Here is a 24,105-nt window from a genome sequence, read left to right as displayed (position 1 = left end):
TGCCATCTTAACAAAAAATCAAAATCTCCTGCATCTATTCCTATATAACCTTCAAAATTTGAAACATAATTATCTACTTAAAAAAATTAAGTGAACAAGTGTATAGCTCAGTTCTCTGGTCAGTAAAAAAAAGCTGATCTTAGAGGTCCTTGGGGGAAGTTGGAATTCTGGTAGAGCCTGTAATCTCCAGGTTGCTGATGAAACATCTTTGGCTGCTCAGGCAACAGCCTAATAAGAAAGAAATAGTGAATAAAATAATTTTCAATAAAGTCATTTTAAGTCATGATGTAAGTACTTTTGAAATTTTCCAATAATTTTTTTCCTGAAGGAAGACTTCCCAAAACTTACTGAAAAGTCTAAAGCTAACATTTGATCATGAACTTTAATATCTAGTGCAGAAACCTTTAGCTTGTACCATACCACTGTAAAGCTTGGTTCTATCACAATTTTGTATGAATAGATGAATTTTTTAGAAATACAAGCTGAAGTACTTAGTAAAAAATGAATTTTGGTTAGCAGCGTATGCAAAAACTGTAGTGGTTAGGAGCATTTTAAATACGTATTACTAACAACAAGTGTTCATGTAATTCTTTTCCTAGTCAGTATGCAGTTCAGAACAGGTGTCCCTGGAAGCATGTAGAGCCATGTTATCTGTGCCTTCTTGGTCTCCTTTTTATTCTTTTCTGTATTATTTTCACTGTGTTTGGTACTCATCCTTTGGCAGTCATTTTTTAGCTAGTATTGTATCTCTTGCATTTATTTCCTCATCACTGTAGTGATTTCTCCAACTTTTTTTTTTCCTCATGACAGACAACCAACTTGACTAATTGTTATTCAAAATAGTTGAACTGACTATGTTTAGGAAATCATATGTCATTAAAAAACTTATCTGGAAACCTGATGTTTTGAAACTTTCTGCAATTCAGCTGAGAAGTGTTGCCTTAATTTAAGATTTCTTCATGTCTTGATTTGAGACACTGTTGGGTTATGGGACTTTTATGTATTCCAGAAATAGTCATAGTACCGTAGACTCTGCTAATATCACCTAATGATTAACAGTGTTACTATATAGATTTCCTTCGTCTCATTGGTGTGGTTACTGGCATGCTAGTAAATGATGGCAGGTAATATGCTTTTCTGAATGCTGTATCTTTAATTTTTTTTTTTTAACTTCGTGTGTGCCCAGATGAAGTAATCATATTATTTAGGTATAAAAAAAGCTTCCATTCGTGTGTTGATTTTGCTAAGTTCATTATTGTTATGGGATGAGATAGGGTACTCCTTATTTTATTGTGTACTGGCTCCTGTGATTGATGCCATTATTAAAAACTAACAAAATAAAAGTGCAACTTACAGTATATTTCTGCACTTAACTCATTCAGGATGAAGATAAAGGATTTGGTTCCAACATTTAATGATAGGGTTTTTTCTAGAAATTTTCAGCTAAATCAGATGTGCAGTATCTCCTTGTTATTGTTACAGCAGTGGTGAATTTTGGCTGACACTTAACTGTTGTATTTAAGGTCAGAAAAAAAAAATCATACTTTGAAGGCAATGGTAAATTCTTTTGAACACTTGTAAAATATTTTTTGTAGTTGCATACCAGATACTTGGTAAAGTATTACAAAAAAGTAACACTTTTTAAAGTTTTGTCATATTTCTTGAGACAGCAACTGTATCTAACTATTGGATATATTACTTTCATTTAATGCAGTAAATCTTGCAAGACATTTTATCTTATAAAATTCTGGTGCTCATTAGTCAGCTTTTATTTAAAAAATGAGCATAAATGTTTAGAATAAGCTATTGTGATTTTCCCTTTATTGTTACAAAATTATGATATTAGCAGATTACTACATTGCAATTATTCCCAGCAATAGAGTTAAATGAAAAATACTATAATCAGTCTAAACTTCAGTGATAGCTTCAGGGGCAGGGAGAGGAAGAGAGGTTGTTTTGGAGAAGAGTCAGGCTAATGTAAGTATTTATGAATTTCACATATTAATTAGTGCAAACAAAATATATCAGATAAGATCAATTTCAAATTGAACTGTGAATGCAAAATGGTGAGCCAATTTTTTGACAACATATAATATGTGTAGTGTTTGTCTATAATGACAGCTGAGCTTTGTGTCTGCAGAGGCAGGAGGCTATTAGTCCTCTATTCAGCTGTGGTGCATTGAAATGATTTCCATTCACACAATCAAATCCTTGGAGTGTGTTACCTGGCAAGATACCTTATTTTCTGCACCTCACTGAAAATGCAGCAAGTTTGCCGTTCAGTTCATGTGTCTTCATTCAGGTGGATCCAGTGGTACTGCTGCAAGTGTCATGCCTTGTGGTTGGCATACTTCCAGGCTGACTTAATCCCCATTTACATACTGTGTTCTAAGGAGTATCTTGGACTGCATGTCACAACCTTCCTACACGCCGTGGCATCATTGCATTCGTGTATCTTGCTCCACAAATGGGCATCAGCGTACTACACAGTAGCACTGGACTGTGCTTCTGCATCCACCTCTCTCGCTGTGTATTAATATAGAAAGCCCAGATCTTTATTATCTATGATTTTGTTTTCTGTGGAGAGGAGAAGGTTCAATTAAGGAGAAGGATGGCAAATAAGCGTATTGGAAATTTTTATTGCATTGTTAACTGAGATGACCTAGCGGGATGTCTCGGTACTGACTTAACAGCTACACTCTTAAATCTCCTTATAAAACAGCAAAGGTCAAGATCCAAAATTTCAGCAGCATAAGGAACCTGGACAAAATGTGGCCATGGGACACTAGCTTGGTAATGAAAGAGAAGGCAGTGGGGACTGTGGGTTCATGACACTCTGATAGCAAAGGTCTTCCTCAAAGCCTAAGGATTTATTTGCTACTTAGAACTGCAGGTGAGATAAAAGGACTGAGAAGATGGTGAAACATGTTCAGGATATCTGCTCATATTTCTTGTTAGAAGTAGAGACAGATTTAAAATATTTATCTTTTGAGTCATCACATTTATGCTTGTTATACGTGGCTGACAGTTCATGCTGATGCAGTGTGTTTCATTCAGGATACGCACTAAATAATGCCACACTGTCCAGAAATCAGATGTTGATCTTCTGAATGCTGTCCTGCGCTTGTTTGGTAATTTGCTCTTGCATTCTCTGGAATTGGAGTCTTGATGTTTTTAGGATGACAAAGCCATTGCTAATGCTTAAACTTCTCACTTTTTATTTTCATTACCCACTCTTTCTGCCCCCCACCTCCAGCCATTACAATCTGGTTCATCCTTCTGAAAACTCCAAATAGGAATTCTTTGGAAGGGATTTCAAACAGCATGTGTGTAGTTGGGACTTAATACATCACTAATATTTCACTGTACCCCAAGTTGCTTTTTTTGAGTCTTTTCATTGCCATCTACGGTGCTTCCATAGGAGAACTCCCCTTTCTGCATTTTTGCCTGTTAATTTCAAGAAGATAACAAAGCAGAAAGGCGTTTAGAATAAACCCTCAGGAAGGAAGATCAGATAGCCTAGGAGAAGATCTGTCAGGCTTTTAAAATAGATTAACTGGCAACCCAAAAGCTGGCAAAGGCAGCTGTTCTCTGTGGCTAGTTAGCTGGATGTTGCCAGCAATGATTTAGAAGGCTATGGAACAGGAAAGGGTCATACCAAGATTTCTTACAGGTTGTATCAAAGAAACAGTTATGCTGGAAGGCAGTGCTACGGCAAGGTTCTCTACTACATTTCTGCTGTTTTGGTCCACGCAGCAAGCTCAAGGATTTTTTCTTTCCTCTAGTAGTCTTTGTCTTGCAGAATTGTTTTTACAGAGAACAGGAATTTGTTTCAAGGACATCCAAATGTGCCTTGTCAACTATATGACAAACCAGTATGTTTTGGGAACTTACTTTTTCATTTTTGCAAACCAAAGTCAGAGGAGTTACTTCATGGAATTCTAACCTTCATATTTCCTGAAGCCATTTGAAAATCCCAGAGAAAAGGATCAGTTCAACCAGTTTCAAGACTGAAAGATTCAGAGGGTGGTTTTACAATTGCCAGTTCAAATTGGTTTACTGTTTTTTCCGTTGCCTTTATTTGTCTTTCACAAAAAAGGCTTCACACTTGTTTTCACTGTGTTCTTAGAAAAACGAACACTTTATTAACATTAATGGAATGAATTTTTAATAAAAGTTTCATAAGAAACAATTCCCACTTCTCGCATGCATTTACTGTGCTTATATTCTTGAACCACAAAAAAGTGTAAGATTTCAAATAAAATCTGTATCTCTATGAAAGAAGCTGCTGTGCATGCACTGGAAAGTAACATCTGAACACTTAAAATACTTCACTTTCAATGAAAATACTGTATTTTTCTGTTTTTCTTTATCCATAGTTTAAATATTTGTATTAGAATGTATGTATTTCATTGATAAATGTTATCTTGGAGAGAGCAGTTCACTAAATCAAGCAGGTCTTGAAATCTCTGAATCTCTTGGGCTTTCCAGGCTTTGCAACAACATTCTTCCTTGATCACACTGATTTGATGTGTTAATCAAGGTAGACACTGCTCTACAACGTGCTACTGTATCACACACAACATATGTTCTTCAGTTTCCTGAATCTTATTAAGGTATTATTTTCTATGAACCATTTATCTTTTAAAAGACTTTATCAGCCAGGATTATAAAGCCTCAAACTTACTGGGAGTTTTTTCTCCAGAAAAATGGGGTATTTCTGATAATGGCTTGCGTAGCATAATTTTTTCATGATGTGGTATGGACCTATTCTGATGTTACAAGGTTGATTTTTGGATTAAGCAACTTGGACAAAAGTTTGTATTAAAGTTGTTATAACTGCAGCTACTCTTTGAAACATAAGAGAAAATTTACATTCCAGTCTATTAAGGAACTGAGAAGTCTGGCAGCAGAGTTGACAACAAGGGATTTTAGGTTCTCTCAAATTCACCAGCGCAACTGATACAATGCATCATTTTTGCCTAAGCACAGAAAAGCCCTTGCTGGCTGAATTCAAGATTCACAACCTTATAATAAGCAGAATTACCTCAACAAAACCACAAAACGCCCCTTTGTCATCCTTGAAATTCTGCAGCCATTGCAGGTCATCCCAGAAATACTCTCTTCTAGCAGCTGACACTTGTTTCATGAATCCAGAAATGGAGCTGCACCAACAAAGCTGATCCAGGAAAACTTGTTCCAGAAGCAGCTGGTCATTGTCATCCCTGTTGTCCTTTGGTGCAGCTGTACACAGACTTAACCAGTGCGTCTGCCAGAACTGTAGCAAAGCTTTTCAGTACTATCAAGGTTGGTGTAGAAAAGCTGAAGCTGTCTGGCAACAAGTTGTCAAATATGTATCGAAAAGAGACTCCGCTTTTGGCAGTTTGTGAAGAATGCATCTATCTCCCGGAAGGCAGTGTTACATCCCCATGAGCATGTACTTCGGTTCCCAGGGGCACCTGCCAGAACCCTGCAGATGCATGTATATATTTTTTAAAAATTGGCATCTGCCTTCTCTCCCATAATTTTTGTCTGTGCTGGTTGAGCACACTGTTTTCCCTTTATGTACTTATTTAGTTCTGGGCTCCTTTCAGTTTTGCACTCTCCTGACAGTTTGTCTCTTGGATGTGATCCTTAATCTCTCTATAATTGTTTTGTTCTTTTGCCCCTGCTATGAGTATATCTCTGGTGAGACTAATGTTTTTAACTTTTTTGTTTTGGTACAAGATATTCTTTTTCCTATCTCCTATCAGTCTTGTGCATTGTTTCCAATTATTTACTCTTTATCTCACATATTTCTTTGAGAAATTTAATATCGCTGTTGTAAATCTGTTCACCACTTCTGCCTGTTGCTATTCTTATAATGCTTTTTTTCTGTCATCAAGATACTTCATAATATTTCCATTTCCTCTCACATTGAGTGCCTGTTCGATTCAGCTGCAGTATTACCTATTCCACTGCTTCCTTGGAGCAGTCTGTACTGTACAGACTTTGCTGATACCTGCAAACAGCAACAAAACAAGGTAATTGATTTTGCACCTATTTCTGAAGTTTATGGCCCGGTCTTGGTTTGACATGTGTTACTCAGCACATGGTTCCAGGTGCTGTTCATACGTGACATGCTTTTGCATGGAGTTACCCTGTCCCTTGTGCAGAACTTTGCATTTGTCTTTGTTGCAGAGATCAGGAGGTTCTTGTCAGTCTATTTCTGACGGACTGTGATGCTAGTTAGTAGCAGTCCTGCCCCTCATACGGTGTATTTACCGCTCCCCCAAATTTGGTGTCATTCAGAAATTTGATGAAGGTGCATTTCATGCCATTTTCAGATTGTTAATGAAAACATTGGGTGGCGTTTGCCACGGTCAATCTCAACCCCGGAAAACATGACTTGTAGCCACCTGCCTGTTAAACGTGGAACCTCTGAGCACTCTCTTTTGGATCAGACTGTGCAGTCAGTTTCCACTCTTTCAGCTAGGCTGTATCTACCCAGCTTGCCTACAGAAACACCAAAGGAGCCGGTGTCGAGAGCCCTCTTAAAGCCCAGGTAAATGAGATGTGCTGTTCTTTCCTCAGCTACAGAGCTTGTTACCATAGAGGTTGATCTGTTTTCCCTTGGTCAGCCTGTGCTTTCTGTTCTTCAGCAGTCACTTTCTTGTTCTTCATCTGTCTGGAAATGACATCTGTGAGGACTTGTTCCCTACAGTGTGCCCTGTAGATCCCCTGAACCTGTTCCTTTCCCTCTTTGAGGTGTTTCCCAGGGGGTTATTTCTGTTTCCCCAGAAAATCAGTTATAATTGACAAGGTATCTATGAAAGAGATGAAGTTTCCCAAGGGGAAAACTTTAGGGTTTAGAAGTTCTCTTTTCTAAGACGATGTCAGTGAGGGGTTTAGCTTAAATAAAGATTCATTGTGCTATCACCTCCTATTCAGTGGAAAATTTTCAGTGAGCCCTACTTCCAAGTCACATTTCATCAGCCATTGTTTGTTCAGCTTCTCCTTAGTGAACTAGACCCAGGATCTTTGGTAATTGATTTGAACTGAGCATCGTATCTTTTTGCATTTCACAGGATAGATATGAAATTCTACTTCTATCCAAACAATATTTTTCTAAAGCGACAAACAGATTTTTCAGTGAATCACTTTACTCATAGAAATGTGATTTTTTTTAAAAAAAAGGTGTTAATTCCTGCTAAGTTGTAAAAATGGTATAGAATGTGCACGCTGATGTGATAGATTTTTATTAAAAGTATATGAAATTAGAAGATCTCATGGAAATTAGAGAAGAACAGTAAAATTAAATCAAGCAAGATGAATGCATTTTTACGTTTGAAAGTTTGTGACAGTTTATAATCTAGGAGAAGACGCGCTGCTGCACACAGAATGAATGCTAGAATGCCTAAGTGTGCTGTGTTCTTGTGAAATGATTCACTAATAGATAAGTGGGCTATACTGGAATATTGCATCTATTTTAATAGTTCTTCTAATGTTTTAAGCACTTTTCTGTTGTTCCTTAACTCAATTAACCAGGCTGTCTGTAAAGCTGTTTATGGAGTATCCTGTATTTATGTTTTGCAGTCACTGTGTAAGTACTTTGCTCTACAAGGGCTTTAGGAGTACACTGGAGTTTGTAGATGTATTATGAATTAATTGCCCTTTTCCAGCTGAGTAGTTAATGGATATTGATCACTGTTCTGTCATGAATTACAAAGTATTCTATCATTTGAATGTTGTTTGTCAAATATTTTTTACAAATTACTGTGCAGGACCTTGTATCACAGCTGGTGTAGTTTAAGGTTTGGACAGATTCACTGTGAATGAAGCCCTGCTGTGAAATAAAAGTCAAAAGGCATCTTGGCATCCCAACCATTTCCTTGGGAGAAGATTACAGCCTGAGTATGTTGAACTTTATTGCCATGGGCCTCATGACAGTATTCAGAAACATGCATGGCATTTCTGTTAAAGAAACTCAGATGTGCTTAGACACAAGGGATGGCATTCTTGTGTTTATCAGTATCTTGCAAAATAAAAAGTAACATGTTTTTACACTTTTGGGGTACAGTAAAAATATGGTGAAGAATGTGTAATTTATGCACATAAAAATTGAGGTTCCTGATTTCCTAAACATAGTTTGTTACGGGAAGGAGGAAATGACTAATCTCAACCCTAGACGGAAATGTATTTATTGAGAAAGATGGGGGTGGGATGGGGGACTCGACAGCCCGTTGAGTAAAATGTTGTTTCTTGTTTTGGCTTGCTGTGAGATCTGTAGTACAGAGGGGCTGCATAGAGAAACTGTGCTGCATTTGTTAACTGGTGAACGTGGGGAGTACAGCAAAAGGAAACTTAAAAATCGATGAACGTTATGTGCTTGTGTAATTCCATCTAAAACACAGCAGTTGAATTCTGTCCCTTATAGCACTATGTTTCAAGGAGGGACAAACCTATGAGAATTCAGGGCCAGGTAAAGACCCTAAATATTAAGCTTATCAGGATGTGAAATCCTTCTAAAATGGAATTGGATCTTCTGGTACCTGGAATGGCAGGCCTACAACATCTTGCATCCTATTGCTGACAATGATAGGTTCCTTGATGAAATAATCACTATGAAAGCTTCTAGTCAGGCAGAAAGACCATAGAGTCAAAACAAATTGGTGAGGATTTTTCTGGGTTGGATGAAGTTCCTTTGGCTTCTGCGTTGGCACTTCTGAATGTAATGGCCATAGAGGATGAAGAAAGTATTATATCTGGCATAATTCAGAGCACAGGTGAAGTCTAATGTGGACTTTGTTGAGTTACTGCTGTCGGATAGTTAACCAGGTAGCAACTGGAGAACTTGCTCCTCAAAAGGCCAAAGTGTGATTCTGGTCAGTGTTAAACCTGGAAACAATAGACAATAAGAGTGTACGTTTTTGGTTTTATTAACTGAGAATCACCACAACAGTGTTTAAGTAGAACAAAAGTTAAATTAAAAGCTTGTGTTAATGAGCAACCTGTAAAATGTGCTAGGGTCATTTATGAAGAGGTGGTTTTGTGAGTTAATGATTTTGAAAGGCTGTATATATCTTACCAAAATGAGAAGTTGTAAAAGTAATGAGAATTACATAAGGCAGTATCTTCCAGGTTTCGAGTGTGCTCCTACGGTTCTGCTGACAGATAAGTTCGCAGGTAGTCAGCTCTACAGGCCTCCTAGGTATGTCTGTCTTCCATCCCATTTCTCAAGTCCCAGAAAAGTTGCATTTAACAAAACTGTAGCTGTTTCAACAAGGTTCGATTTCACCTTTGGTCACAAAAAAACCCCAACTTTGCTCCCCTTAAAAAACAGAGCAGTGGTGAACAGTTATGTTAACCTCACTAGCAAAAACTGTATAGGGATGTTAGAAAGAAAGTAAATGTACATTCATTTTCACTGAAGAAACAACTGTGCTTATGATTCCAATAAGAAGATTCCTCATTTTCCTTTGGATTTTATTATATGCTGTTAGTACTAAGTAACGTAAGTTATTTGTGTCCTATCTGCATTTATTCCAGCAAAATATGTCATTTTGACTACTGCTCCAGATCATGGCTTTATCTGTGGATTTAAAACTTGTAGTCTAAGTACTTTTAAAAGTTACACTGGAAATTCCAAATATAACTGTGGTTTTTTCACCTTCCAAGGCAGCATATAATTATACTGGAGATAATCAGTGTACATTGTGAAACTGTTGATTTATTTACTTGGATTTTTAACTCTGCTGAGGTTGAATATAAAGGACATTGATCTTGACATTGATTAACATGGAATAGGTTTTCTTTGATAAAAATTACCATTTTTAATAGTTCAACTGCATTAATACTGTATTTACATATGGATATGTAAACTTTATTTAGCTTATCTAGTGAAAATGAATGATTTTTCTAAAATCAACTCATTAAAATCCAATTCTACTTTTGAACTACATTGCAGTTCTACATGGTAAATCCCTATTCCTTTTAACAAACAAAGCACTTTTTCTAAACTGCGCTGCTGAATTTTCTTACTACTTTAGACAAAAAGAATAGTCTTGTGCTTTAAGTTTGACAGTTTATATTTCCAAAATACAAACTGCATGAACCATAAAAATTTCATGATGCAGTAAAACTCTGCCCACATATATCTGTAACAATAAGGATTAAATCCTGGCACCACTACAATAATCTGCTGAATTTAGAACCAGCATTTTACCTGTAATTTGTAGCCCCAACATACAGCGCACGGTTTATGGTTACCTTACACATGCTGACTTAACAATTCTTGTCTTAGTGCTTTAAAAACACATATGAGACTGAAGTTTCTGGCATTTTTTTCTTGGTTCGTTATAAGCTTAGTCTTACATAGTGATGAATGCTCTTGGTCTTCAGGAAAATTGACAGCATTCAATACTTCTCAAGAGGGACAATGAGGCATTGAAGGTCACGTTAGCAGTATTTTGAATAGAGCATACATGCATCATACTGTACTGCCAAAAAAGTACGCAATTAGAGCTGCTGTGTTTAGCTTTCTAGTTTGAATGCCTTTACTGCATGCTACGTTCATTTCATGCAATAGTCAGGCCTGTGGGTAATTCTATGCATTTATAGTGCTGCTGAATGTAAAGCAAAATTGGGTCCCCAGTTTTCAGCATACTTGGATTCCTGTAGATTATTAGAAATGTGTCTGTTTGAAAAGCTTGATGCCCAAAGCAGAATGTGGTTAAACACAGGAAACGTACTGTATCAGCTAGTAGTTAATGAGAGGCTATCAAGATGGATTTAAAGAGAAAATTGCACTCCAAATGTTATCAGGTATTTAACATAGCTCTCCTAGACTTTTATCATGTGACTAAGAGAAGACATAAAACCCAAAGCATCAGTTGTTAGGTACTGCAGCCTGTTCAGGAAGGTGTGTAAGCTTGAGCTTAACTGTCGCTGACTTTGCCTTGCTCTTGTCAGTGAGACATCGCAGGGCGCTGAGGGGCTTTGAATGTGGGCCTGCACCTTCAGTAGCAGATCAAGGAGGAACCTTTCCCTGGGCTGGCTGTTCATTGCTAAGTGGTATTGCTAGTGCTTAAATTGTGGAGGCCATCTCAACTTAATGATGACCTACAGTACCATGTCTTCCAAACACAAGTTTGGGTCAGTACTTGTTCTGAAGCCAAGGGTGAGGAAGAGAATTGCTTTTCCGCTCCAGTACCAGCAGCCTAAGCCACCTACCAGATTCCAAAAGCCGTCAGTGCCTCACCAGATACTAGAAGTCCCACGTGTCCATCCAAGTGGCCGAAATCTGTAACTACCTAGCTGTCAGTTCGGCAATGCAATGACGAGATCTAACTGCCAAAGTTTTGCTGCATATTTAAACTGAGTGGAACATATAAGTAAATCACATGTGTGTTAACAAAGTAAGTAATGTCAGGAAAAACATTCTCATTTCATTATTCACCTGTCAGTTCAGTATAGCAAAACTATTTTAAATGTACATGAATTCCTGTAACGCTTCCAATCTGCTACAGAGATCAGCAACTATCTGAATATATGATCAGTATGGCCAGAACAGTGTGCCAGGTCTTCACTCCCTTAGGCATGGATTCAAAGCAGTACTTTGCACATAGCATGGTGGAAGTCCACAATTCACTGTTAAAAGGCATTGTTTTTAGGAAACTAATTTGCTGAGAATACTTTTTGTCCCCCAGATGTGTTTCACTTAATTTTGTGCAAATTAGGGGGAACAGCTTTAATTATTTTATGATATTTGGTTTGTCTACTTCTGTGGCAATAGTAAGACATATTTTTCACGATTGGTAAAGACATTATTAAATATAAGGCAGCTGGGTTGCTTTGTTTCAGGAGTCTAGATCAATTGCATACAATACATATATGACATTTCCAGTGCTTTGAGAAGGTAGGATTTCAGTGCAACATACCTGTTAACTACGGCATTCTGTCTTGCAACTTCAAAGCAGATAAAGACTTAATTAATTTCACTGTATTGTAATGTATTCCTAACTGAGGTCATTTTATATTTCTTGTCATGTGCTGGAGGAGAAAAAAATAGATACAGATAATACTTCCATACTACAAGTCCGGGGGGTACTGCTGACATAGAATATGTGGAGAATTTCATACTTGCAAGAAGGAATGGAAAAATAATCTACTGTGTTGTTTATGTGGTGATGATATATATCTTTGAGACATATGTTAGCTCTTGGAATATTGAGTGCTCTCTAAGTGAAGATACATTGCTCAGTTTTTGTAAAGATATTTTAATGTATGTTTTGGGTAAAAGCCAAAGCTCTTACAAATAATTTGAGCTGAGGGATTAAGTAGATAATGTGAAACAATGAGGATGGATCATTTTATACCTGGTTATAAATAGGCACGTACAGAAATAAGATACGTATTTCTTTGAAAACTGTTGAGCATTCCTAAAGGTTGTAAAGTCTTATTTTAAATTGGAAGTTTTCTGATTAAGTGAAAAAATACTAACAATATTTATTGTATATTTATATCAAACTGCAGATACCTTCTAAATTCTGAATGGGGGTTAAGGATATGGATAACAGTAGGAAATAATGCAGAAATTGAAAATTAAAAGCAGCTGAGCCTATGTCCTTTAGTCTTACTGTTCTGACATCTTACTAACTGATTTGGGGGTTTATATACGTGTCGCAATACTGAAAGGCATCATTAAAACATACATCGAGTTTCTCAAGTGTCCGCTTTTCTTACCGTTTTACTCTGCCAGATTGGAATGTGTTACGAAGTGTGAGCACTTGCACCCCTTTTGTTTTCCATGTGCAGTTAGTATACATGCATTCATGCAGTTAAGCACGTTAAAACCTTCAGTAACTGAGCAGAAATAAAGCTTCACATCTATGAACTTGTACACCTTTTCAGAATACATATGTAAGTAGTTTTGTAAATGCTATTCTATTTAACTGTGTATGGACATTTGGTATTCTGTTTAGGTTAAAGTAATACAAGGTGAAGTATTTGTTACTGGAAAATCATGAAGGATGAAAATGGTCTTTTAAAGTAATGAGAAGCAAAATAGTCTTCTGATTAATTTTTTGGTCTATTGTTTTAAACCTGCAGTCCATAATCACTCAGCAGACATTTATGAAAGAAGAGTGAGATGAATACACAGATAACATCCTAATGATCATTAATATGATTGCTCCTGCAATGTAGATATTATCCTTCTGCTATCACAGCTGACTGGTGCCAAGTTTTTGCTAGCTGCTGTGTTTTAGAGAATTCTGATACGAGATGAAGGCATCAATGAGAAGTCTGGCAGAGGAACACTTGAGATTTCAATTTTGGAATTTGGTCAGATGTTGTAGACAGTTAACAGGAGTATGGTTTGAATTGGAGGGTGCTCATTATAAGAATGAATGTTCAAAATATTGAAATTAATTGTTCAAATGGATTTATTTTTTTTGCCATTCATCATCCAGGGACACAATGGTGATACATTTGTCTAGTAAGACTGTGTGTGTTATTGTGTTCTTCAGTGTTGGCAAAAAGAGCTAATGAAAAATAATCTAGTCACTTAAAAACAAAAAACTTTTTTACTGTTATTTTTTGTTCTATGTTTTTAAAAAAAAGTCTTAAAAATCCAAGTAGTTTGTTTTTTAAACATTAAGTTACATTCCAATTCTGGTTTCTTTTAAAAGACTTCTGGAATAAAATTGCTATTTTTATCAGTGTAATTACTAGTTGATTTACTTTGGCATACCCTTTTCAGCCTAGAGAGACATGAAAGACATGCTTGACTTTTGAATGAGGCATTCTAAGTCTGTGAAGAGAATGGGTTTTCATCTTCTTTTAAAGTTAACCTGTGCCAAACTTTTGTAGAGGCTGTGAAGGTGACTATTTTATATGAAATCTATGTCAATTTCATTATGAAAACATTTTGAAAACACATTCTTTGGTCATCACATCACTTCCATTTTAGTCAGATTTCTGTTGACCCAAATAGAAGCAAGCTACCTTTTTATTTCCTAAATGGTGATTACTTTCCTTTTTATATGTAAACTATGTTGGTGAAATTATATTTCAGACACGGGAGTGAGAAAGCTGCTAATACATTCCTTAAATGGGAAGAACCATAGCAATACGTACCTATAGAAATCAAGAGAAAACACCTATATGTACACACATGCACACACATAAATATATGTTATTCTTAAATGATAGCAAGTGATTAAAAGTCACATTAATATAGGAAGGACATCAGAGGGACTTCATAAGGCAGAAATGAAATTATATTGCATAACATTGAAAATGGTTTTGCTTATTTTATTCATATGTTTTTCTTGAAGGATTGTTCGTCTTCAGAAGAATATAGCATTGCTGCAGCGTTGCTACCCCTGACGACTGCTTTTTATAGGGTAAGTTTTTATTGAAAACCACTCCTATTTTGTATTATTTTACATTACTTACGTTGTTAAAATGAAGAAAGTGTTGACAGGAGATAGATGGTGGGTAGGAAGTTCATCATAAAATTGATTGATGTCAGTGGAAGTCCTTTAATAACCTATTATAGGCTTTACTCCAAAATTATACTTACTGATGTTCGATGATGATGATTATGATAAATTTACCCAGAACTAAATGCAGGTTTATGTGATGGGTTGGAGAATTATCACTGATTTATAGCTAGTCACTAAAATAATTGAAAAGAGTAATTTCTGATGTTATTGTGTAAAAACTATTTATTGGAGCACAGTTTTTGTTTAATTTGGCATGTTAAGCATTGGCCAAAAAGTACATGTTAGGTTTTCAGTGTGTGTAGCTGTTAACTTTGGAGAATATTGTGAATGGCTTGTTTTAACCGTAGATTATTTTTTTTTCCAGTTTCTTGTGTTGGTTTTTTCCTTGTCTTTTTTTGCATAGTGTTTGATAGTGATAAAATGCAATATCATAGAAATATGAAAACGTAAATAGTGGAAATTCTGCAAGCAGTTATTTCAAAAGCAGAACCTTTGTAGTATAGCTGTAGTTATTTCACTGTCCCAATACAGCAGCATTTTCATTAGGTCTGGTTAGCTCAAGTGCTGCTTCATAAGATGTACATATCTGGGGGCATGGTAAGTTCAGAACATGGATTTGGTTGCAATTAAATAATCTTTGTTTAATACGAATTTCGTTATGCAACCCAGTTTGGGAAATATTTAATTATTTGTAATTGGTATGTCATGATACTGCAAAATAGTAGTTACTCTTACAGTCTAGCTAGACATTAATAACGTGATAGAAATGACATGTGAAAGAAAAATATAACTTTCTGTCCTTCAGACAGTGTATAAGGCATTTATGAGTAGCCATAAACGAAACAGAAAGAAATTCCCATTTTAGCTGAAAAGGTTTCCACAACAAGCTGAGAAATCAATCAGTGCTTTTTAATTTAAACTATGCCTTCTAATTGAACAATTTCTGATTGCTTCAAACTAGAAATATAATCTATTATGACATTTTTAGAATAAAAAATGTAAAACGTTGCCATAGAACACAGAAATCTGCTGAGGATGAGAGCAATTTTGACAGTCTTATGATTACCAAGTTTCTTGAAATCCTATTTAAGCCAGTATTTTACTACATATATAAAGAATAAAGTTGTAGGTTTTCTCTCTTCTAGTCATTTGAACTGTGAAAAAGTTTTATTTGAATTAGATTTATTATAGAGCCATACATAATACCCCAAAACAGGAGTATTTTATTCTCTTACATAAACTAGTGTGGTGAGACATTAGATTTTTCAATACCAGCAAATAAACTTTCTGTCATCTTTAATTACAAGTTCATCTTTTTCTGTTGCCTCTCTTTTGAGTCCTTGAGTAGCAGAATCATGAGTTGTTTGACATCTGTTGCTGCCACTATATTAATTAAGTATATAACTAATTTGGAGAAAGAACTAATGAGCCATAGAGATTTTCAGTTTCCCTGCTTTATTCTTGTGACTGCATTAATTCTGTATTGTGAAGACAGATTGTCTTTAGGGTTTGTTTCATTCTCTGCTGGCCAAGACAGTCCACGTAACTCTTTGCCTTGAGAGGTGCAAGAGGGGGTTGTACCAGTTTGGTTAGATGCCTCATTTGGTAAAGTTTGGTCAAGTGGGGCAGGGGAGAGGGCAGTAATTTTTTTTTTTTTTTTTTTTTTTCATGGACTAGCGTCAGTGTTGAAAGAAGCTTAAATAAGTTTTCATTTCACAATCAAGGAGAGCAAAAAGCTGGACTGAATACAGAATATCTCTAAAGTAATTTCTTCTATACACTTGTATTTTTGGTAGGAGTGCTGAGTTCTCACAGCATTTCTCTCACAAAAAGTTCTCTGAAATTTTTTGTGCAATAACCTAGTCCCATACTTACTATTTAAGACTAAAACTGTACACTTGGGAAACTCTGAGTCCCTGGATGTAAGAAGCAGGATGACTTTTTTGTAATGTTCCAGAACTGAATTAAAAATTAAAGTAACCTGATTATTCACTTGCAAAAGCCAGCTGTTAATGCATAATAGAAAAAGAATTTTGTATTTCCCAGATCTAATCCTCAGGTTCAGCGATGGCCCCCTTTGGTATGTCCCATTAGATAGAATTCTTTGGCAAAAGTACTTATTTTGGTGTAAAACTATTCATACTAAATGCAAACTGATGTGGTGTTCAGAACATGAGATCAGTAGGCAAACTTTGCAGTGTTTAGTTGAGGTTAGCAGTTTAAGGTTCTGTTTGGAATTTGAGTAAAAATGAAACTTTTGGAGCATGTTTCAGCTTCTCTAGAGGTTTTCAAAACTGTATCCTAGACTAGAGTCGGTATGTTCTACCTGGCATGAACCTCTGTAGAACATTTTGTTCATCTACATCAGTATTCTTAAATTAAGAAAAATGGGTGTCATTTTTCCACCCTTCTAACATCTATGTAACCCTTTGGAAGGATTCCTACTCTGGAATTTAGCTCACACTAAATTAATGTTCCTCTTCCCCTGTTTCAGGGAGAAATCATATCAAATCTTGCTGCTTTACTTTTCTCCCTTGAGCTTCATGCTTTATAATGTATTGAAAGTTTCTAAGTTCTCTTTTCACTGGATTTCCCTTTTCTGAAATCTTAGATAGAATGATTAAAGTTTTGTTGCTTAACACAGCATATTGCTGTTCTGTTTCTGGTAAGTCCTGAGGAGTTACAGTTGTAGTTTAACTAAAATTAAGGTCGTTTGGGGGATTGTTTCTTATTAAAATACCTTCAGGAAAGCTCGTATGTTTGCATTGTCAGACTATGTCATAGCCTTTTCTGCTGAGTTGCTTGTCAGTTTTATTTATTTACCGTATACAGTGTAGTTTGCGCACACGTGCTCGTGCATGCACATGCCCTTGAAGCTGCGTTTTGTTTTTCGGGGGGCAGAGCACAGGTATTGCAATACTGTTGCTTCAGATGCAAAACTGTCTTACCTCAAAGTGTGACTCCCTAAATGTGGTTGTGTTTATGCTTTCCAAAAAAAGTGAAGTAGTGCTTGACAGTGCGTACTTGTTTTTATTGATGCTTCTGTTATCAGAATACCATATTTAATGCCAGCAGGATATTAAATACCATTTCACCTGGCTCTGTTGAAACTGCAGAGTGTTATTGGTGGCCAGGAATGGGCAGGAATTGTGAATCTAATAGTGACGCAGGTTTTCATTTGTGTGTGCATTGATGTTACTGTGCAGCTGGTATTCCAAATCGTGTTATCAGTGAGAAAGCCTGTAGTACATCTTAAAAACACTATAGAGTTATGTCAGTCAAATACACATTTTACCATCTATGTTTACTATAGCATTCAAATGGGAAATTAAAATGGGATTTCATGTCACAGCATTTCATTGTTAATGTATTTCCTGTTGTTTCTGATGAAATAATGCGAAGAAGTTACACAACACCACAGTTCCTTTATGAAAGGACTATTGTGTATATGAAACACTAAGTTTTATTTTATTTACTTAACACAAAGCAGAGCACTAGTAAAACAATTACCTGTTCTTCCTAAATAGCTTTACTGTACATGGCCACACATAGTGCAGACACATAGTGTTTGAGGTGTGTAGATAATGAGAAAGGTGTGTTTTCGTGTGAGTCCAGCAGATAAAACCAAGAAACTGAGTAGTAGGAGAAACATATTCCTTGAGTTGATGTTGATAAGGTTCTGGAATGGTCTTCTCATGAGGTAGGCAATGCTCTAGCCTTGAGGTATTTTAAAATATTCTTGGGGAAACAGTGAAAAACGTCTAAAAGGAACAAGCTTGCATGATCTAACAGGTCTTGTCTTAATGTCTTTGCCTTACGTGAAGATTATAGTCTAGGGTGTTTCTGCATACATCTAACTAAAATAGCAAGAAGCATCACTGGTGTACAGCATGCTATCAGCTCTTGGAATGTCTGGTGAAATTTCAGAGTTCCAACTCCTGAAGTCTGGTGAGTGATCTGTTGTGAAATTTGATCAGGCAGGATTCGATCACACTCTAACTCATAGCTGGTGGGATTAAATTCGTAGACAGGATGTCAGTACTGGTTGCATATTTGTGGACTGGACTAATAATTGAATTTTTCTAGAAAAAATAGTCACAATGCTTTTTAAAAATTTTAAATATTGGACGTGAGCTGTAGCAAAATGTGACTCATCAGTGACAGTGGACTTTGGTGTGTACTGTTAATGTCACAAAAACAAACACATCTTTTGCTTCTGGGTTAGAAAAAGGTTTTAGTTTACCATTAGTAATACTGTTGGAATTTTGTTTAAAATTGAAACAATATAAATACAATTTATTTATACATGAAGATAAAAGAATTTTTCCATGTTTTTTTGGTACGGATGACCCATGGTTATTCAGTATGCAGTCATTTTTTCTCTGTATAAAATAGAAATGTAGTATTCCCTGGTGCTGCAGAAAATTTCTACACATGGGAAGAAAGAACAAGATGAAAAGAATGTATTTTAATTATATTTTTCTGATTAAATAATCATAATTTTATGAACTCATCAAGGAAGGCAGTTTGACTATCATTTAATTGGCCTTGTCAAATTCACAGGATTTGGATACTTGGTTTCAATTATGTCTCTCTGCCACGGTGGCAAGATGTCATGTAGACTACACTGCATTTCTTGAAGGTCTAGTACGTGGCAAGAGATGACCAAGGACAGGCCCCAGTTTCAGTCTGCCCGCTGGACAACAGGCAGAGGGAGCAAAAGCTCCCTTCCTCAGCGCTGTTCCATGCCGAGTCACAGTCAGAGTCTGCTTCTCCATCTTCCCTCCTTTGCAGCTAAGGTGATGTTTAGCAGTCTGATCAAACATTCTTGAGTCCCTCAACCATTGGAGAACCTGAATGTGCAGGTTATAATACAATTTTATCACTTTCAGAGGATCTTTTCCAAAATTTTATTATTAAAATTCTGTGCTTAAACTATGTACAATCATCTGTGTTCCCATACCTTTCTAAGGATTGTCTACCACGTTACATAGTAGATAGTAACACACTTGCAAATTTTTCTTATTTGGCATTCAGAAGTGACAGTTCTGATCACCTGTGTTTGAATAAAGGAAGTGGCATCATAACAATATACTATTCTGAAAGTAAAGTTAGTTCTGTGTAGAAATGATGCATGGACTTCTTTATTTCATAGATGAGCATCTCTTAATAATTGCGTTAGCCAGAGCAGTATTATTTTTCAGAATCACAAGTATTTCCTTTAGACTTTCTAAGTTTTTAATGGCTTCCTTTATCATCTTGGCAAGAAATTTTGTCTGCATCCATTAATTCTCTTCTTGTATCTCTATTCTGCCAGTTCCGATGCTATCTGAGTCTATAAAAATGTTTTTGTGACTGGAATTGTATTAAATAATGTTATATTTAATACTATATTTATCCATTGTCAGAATGGTAATCCCTTAAATGTAGAAATACATTAAGTTGCCTGCTTAAAAAACGGCAAGAACTTGCCTGTGTCATATAGTGGATACTATGGGAGAAGCTCAACCATGAAAGAAAATATATGTAGGCAGACTTCAAGTGGTTCCTACTTTCTGCATAACTCTTCTAAAACAAGCAGCAGTGAATTTAAGGACTTCACTCAGGAGAGAGGAAAGCTTTTTCTGCAGTACTTCAAATGAAGTAATAGATATCCAAGGAACGTGTATAGCTTTCATCACTGGATTTTGCTGTTCTTTGACTGTGGGAGCCCTAGTGCCTCGTTGTATCAGCAGAGATTGTCATGTTTCAACTCCAGATACCAGTCTGGTTTGTTAGGAGGAAGTGAGTGGTAATGCTGGTGCGAAGTGTAGAAGGGCATGGTACACACGCCCTGTTTTTTGCAGGGGCAGCGTTAGATGTTATCTTTTCAGGTGATTCCTATTTTGTAAGGAAAAAATACATGTTTATCCTTTAGGTTGAGGCCAATTCCTAGACTTACGACACCAGTGTACCTTAAAACACCATGCAGTATCTTTACAATATAAGATATTTTTTAAAATCTTAATTTAATATGTAAATTGATTTTCCATATGTCATCTTCTTAAACAGTTCTTCATTCAGAGATCTTACTCATTTTGCACATATTCAAGCTGTCAGGCAAAAGATTGATTAAGGGTATTTTACCGTTACCAAAGGTGTATATTAGTATTATTGGCATTACTGCAAAACCCAGGAGCCCTAATTATGGACCAGAACTGCTGGTCTTGCTTTCATGCAAAAGATCACAAAGATTAAGGTCTTTATCATCAAGAGCTTATAAGATGAATTTGAAAAAAAGCACTACTACTTGAAGCCAGGCAGTTTGAGGCACCGTAAGGAAGCTGTAGAGCAGCCTTTAGTCATCACTATTGTTAGTGATTCTGTCCACTAGTAGGTTAACTATGGCTGAAGTTTTTATAGATATGACACAAAAGCAGTATTTGATTGAATTTTGACAGAAGACAATGGTTGCTTGGCAGGTGCTTATGGATATGAGTGGGGTCACGGAAGAGCGTTGTAAGCTGATGGTCAAAGTTCTGTCAATATTTCTGAACACCTTCCCAGTCAAGAGTTTTTATTACATTCATTAAAACTTCCTTTCATATAAAGATTACAGTTCAGCAAATTGTATTTTTAAAAGCAAACATACTTAAGTTAAAACAGGAATCAGGGGATTCTTGTTAGCTATGATTGAATGGTTTTGCAGTATCACTTGCAAACACAGATGCCAAAACGCTGTCTTTGATCCTTAAGATTTTAATTAGTGTACTTTGGATTTGAATGGATACATAATACATATCTGTAGAACATATTTTATGTCCTTGCAGGTAGAGCATATCTCTCTTCCAAAACTATATTTAAGCGGAAAAAAAATCTGGAAGAAATAAACCAGGAAAGTATAATATGACAGTTTAGCACGGAGAGACTAATTAGAGGATTTTTTTAACATGTGACTTTACAAGGAATTTTGGAAAACAATTACAGTAGTAACTTTACTCTGTTGAAGAAGCTTGCTTTCCCAGAACGATAACATCATGAGAAACATTGAAGAGAACTCTGCAATCTGCAATTTGTTTCCTTAGTGGTTTATGGGAGGAAGAACTTGGTCAGGAAAATAAAAAGGACAACCACCTCCCCAATTAAAGTAAGATAAATGTTGCAGTAAATGTTCAGTTCCGTACCAGAGAAACGGATCCAGTATCCTAGGAAAAACAGAAACCTTTCCACTGTATTCCCCAGAAGCACCGGATTACATAATTTGTAACTATTCCTGATCCTAATTGAACTCATTTTTTAGCCATGATGACTAACAATTTCATTACAGACCATCTCTCTATATTGTTGTTATTTCTAAGCGGGATTACAGTGTTACAGAAATACAATTCATTTAGAATTTTCAGCATGAAAGAATTTCTGGTGGTTTAATTAAAATGTCTGGTAAAGCTTCTGATCTTGAAGTGAAGGACTGTACATCTGGAGGAACAGTCCCATGTGTCTTCCATGTCTGTAAGTTTGAGTTCACCTCCTGATCACTATGTCCTTATTCTAGTAGAATGGAACTTTTCTGCATGAAAGTACAATTCCTTTTATTGAATTCTGTTTCATCGGGGCATCATCTGTCATGAGTCAAGCAGCATTATTTTATGTTTCCAGAAGACAGCAAATGCTTACAGATGGTAAAGGAGATAAGCTGCTGATAATTTGTGTATATTGCCTGCTTTTGTGTGAAGTTCTGTGTTGCCATCCTAGATATCTCATCAATTTAAACTGGATGTGACCAAAGAATTGGGATGTCACAAATGCTTTCCTGTCTTATGGTTTTCCCCTTCACTCATACACATTATTATTCTCCCTGTGATTCAAGCCCATAGTTGAAGTTTGTATCTACTACTCTTTGTTTTCACCCACATCCCTGCATTTTATCCACTTAGTGCTGCTTCATCCTTCATAATAGTTGCTACAGTTGAAATTCTTGTTAGGATCCTCTTCTTCGCTTCCTGTGATACATCACTGGCTTTCTGAACTTGTCAATGCCACATCAGCTCTTTGTCGTTTATTCAAAACACTCGTGCCAGTAAGAATTTACTAGGCAGACGTAGTTATCCTCTTCCTCACGCACCCCCTGTGCTGTGTCTGGATCTTATAATTGGGCAGAGGTTCCTTACTGTATCCTGCTCTGTAATGCACTTGCATCCAGCAACTCCATAGTCATTTTCCTTGCCTGTTGATCAGACTGGATCTTAATTTAATCTCTCTAATGACATACTTCAGGGTGCAATAGGTTCTGGTTTCTTGTCCTTACATTCAGAATTCTTCATGATACTGCTCTTCCTGGTTTTGCCCATCCTCTCTCTTTCACCTTCTGAACCATGTAGTATATATTTAGTATCACCAAGATGAACCTACTACTGTTATATTTTTTTTTTATAAATTTACAATTTATATTCTGTGCTGTACCCTTACATTTTTCAACTGTATTGCTCATCCTATTCTTGAGGACTACCTGAGGATTATTTTTTTAGTAGTGTCTTCAGATAAGGGAATGCTGAATATTGAGAGAACTTCAGAGAGAATTTTACCACTGAAGACAAAGAAAACTGCCATGGGGGAATGAAAATAGTAATTAAAGAAATACTATAATGAAATGGCAGAAGGACTTAAAAAGAATTACTTTATTATCCTTTGGGGGATTATTTAGATGCTCGATTAACTTGGCTTTAAGTTTCATATCAGGTCAAATAATTTTAAGAACCACTGTTACAAATAAAAACATAAACTTGTGACAATTACAGAGTTTATTTCTTTGTGAGCATAGACCTGGATAACAGCATAGTTGCTAGGGTGGGTGTTTTGAGGGTAGAGCCAATACCACCGTTCCAACGCTGTCAGAGAGGTGCCCCATCACTGCAGAGTCAGCTAATGCCAAAGGCGTACAGTGACGTTTTAGAAATTTTCAAAATAGCTGTAACAATTTCAAAAACCCTTCAGATGATGGATTCAACACTGCAACTGACAATTTGTGAAATCTGTAACTTAACTAATGGATTTAAACCTTGGTGAATAGTCATAGTAATCTCTATAATGAAATTAATCTTTAAAAACCCAAAACCTAACACTTTAATGTACTGTAGATAGGGGTGGAAATCAGCATATTTCTTACTCACTTCTTGGAACTTAATTGCCATGTAGAACTGTGAAGTTCTGGTGGGAAAACGTCTTCTCTCTTTTGCAGGTTCTGCACATCATTCTAGATGATTGTAATTGCCTTAATGTGTTCTGTGTATATCAGAACTTTGTAAATCTCGTTATCTCTTTAGAGAAAGGAAAAGTATAATACTGTGTGTTATTTAACGTTACATGTAAAGTTGTATTAGCACGTATCTGTCTTGATACATCTGTATAGAAATCTGGGATACTCTGTATGGCTTTAAGTGTTGTGTAGTAAATTATACATGATCTTCTGGAACCTGGGATTAAAGATTATGAGTAATTAGATGTTTTAAGTAATTTTTGCCAGAAAATGTATACAATAAATAAAGCTCCATCCAGAATTACATCCCAATTTTGCAAAATTCTAGAATTCTATTGCCCTCTGCTGGTTTAATATACCTGTCTGTGATTTGGTAGCACTGAA

At 36.1% G+C, this 24,105-nt stretch overlaps 1 protein-coding gene across 5 annotated transcripts in view; it reads left to right on the top strand.

The window, feature by feature from the left end:
* Positions 1-24,105, top strand: part of SBF2 (SET binding factor 2) — a 255,148-nt gene that overhangs the window by 170,425 nt on the left and 60,618 nt on the right. For all 5 annotated transcript variants that reach the window (XM_037402206.1, XM_037402207.1, XM_037402209.1 and 2 more), the window contains exon 17: positions 14,319-14,387. In XM_037402206.1, coding sequence (XP_037258103.1) covers positions 14,319-14,387 — 69 coding nt within the window. The remainder of the gene's footprint in view (positions 1-14,318; positions 14,388-24,105) is intronic.

Source organism: Falco rusticolus, chromosome 10, assembly GCF_015220075.1.
Source record: "Falco rusticolus isolate bFalRus1 chromosome 10, bFalRus1.pri, whole genome shotgun sequence".
Classification (NCBI taxonomy): Eukaryota; Metazoa; Chordata; class Aves; order Falconiformes; family Falconidae; genus Falco; species Falco rusticolus.
The sequence above is the reverse complement of the archived record's forward strand: the minus strand, read 5'-3'. Positions and strand labels throughout refer to the sequence as shown.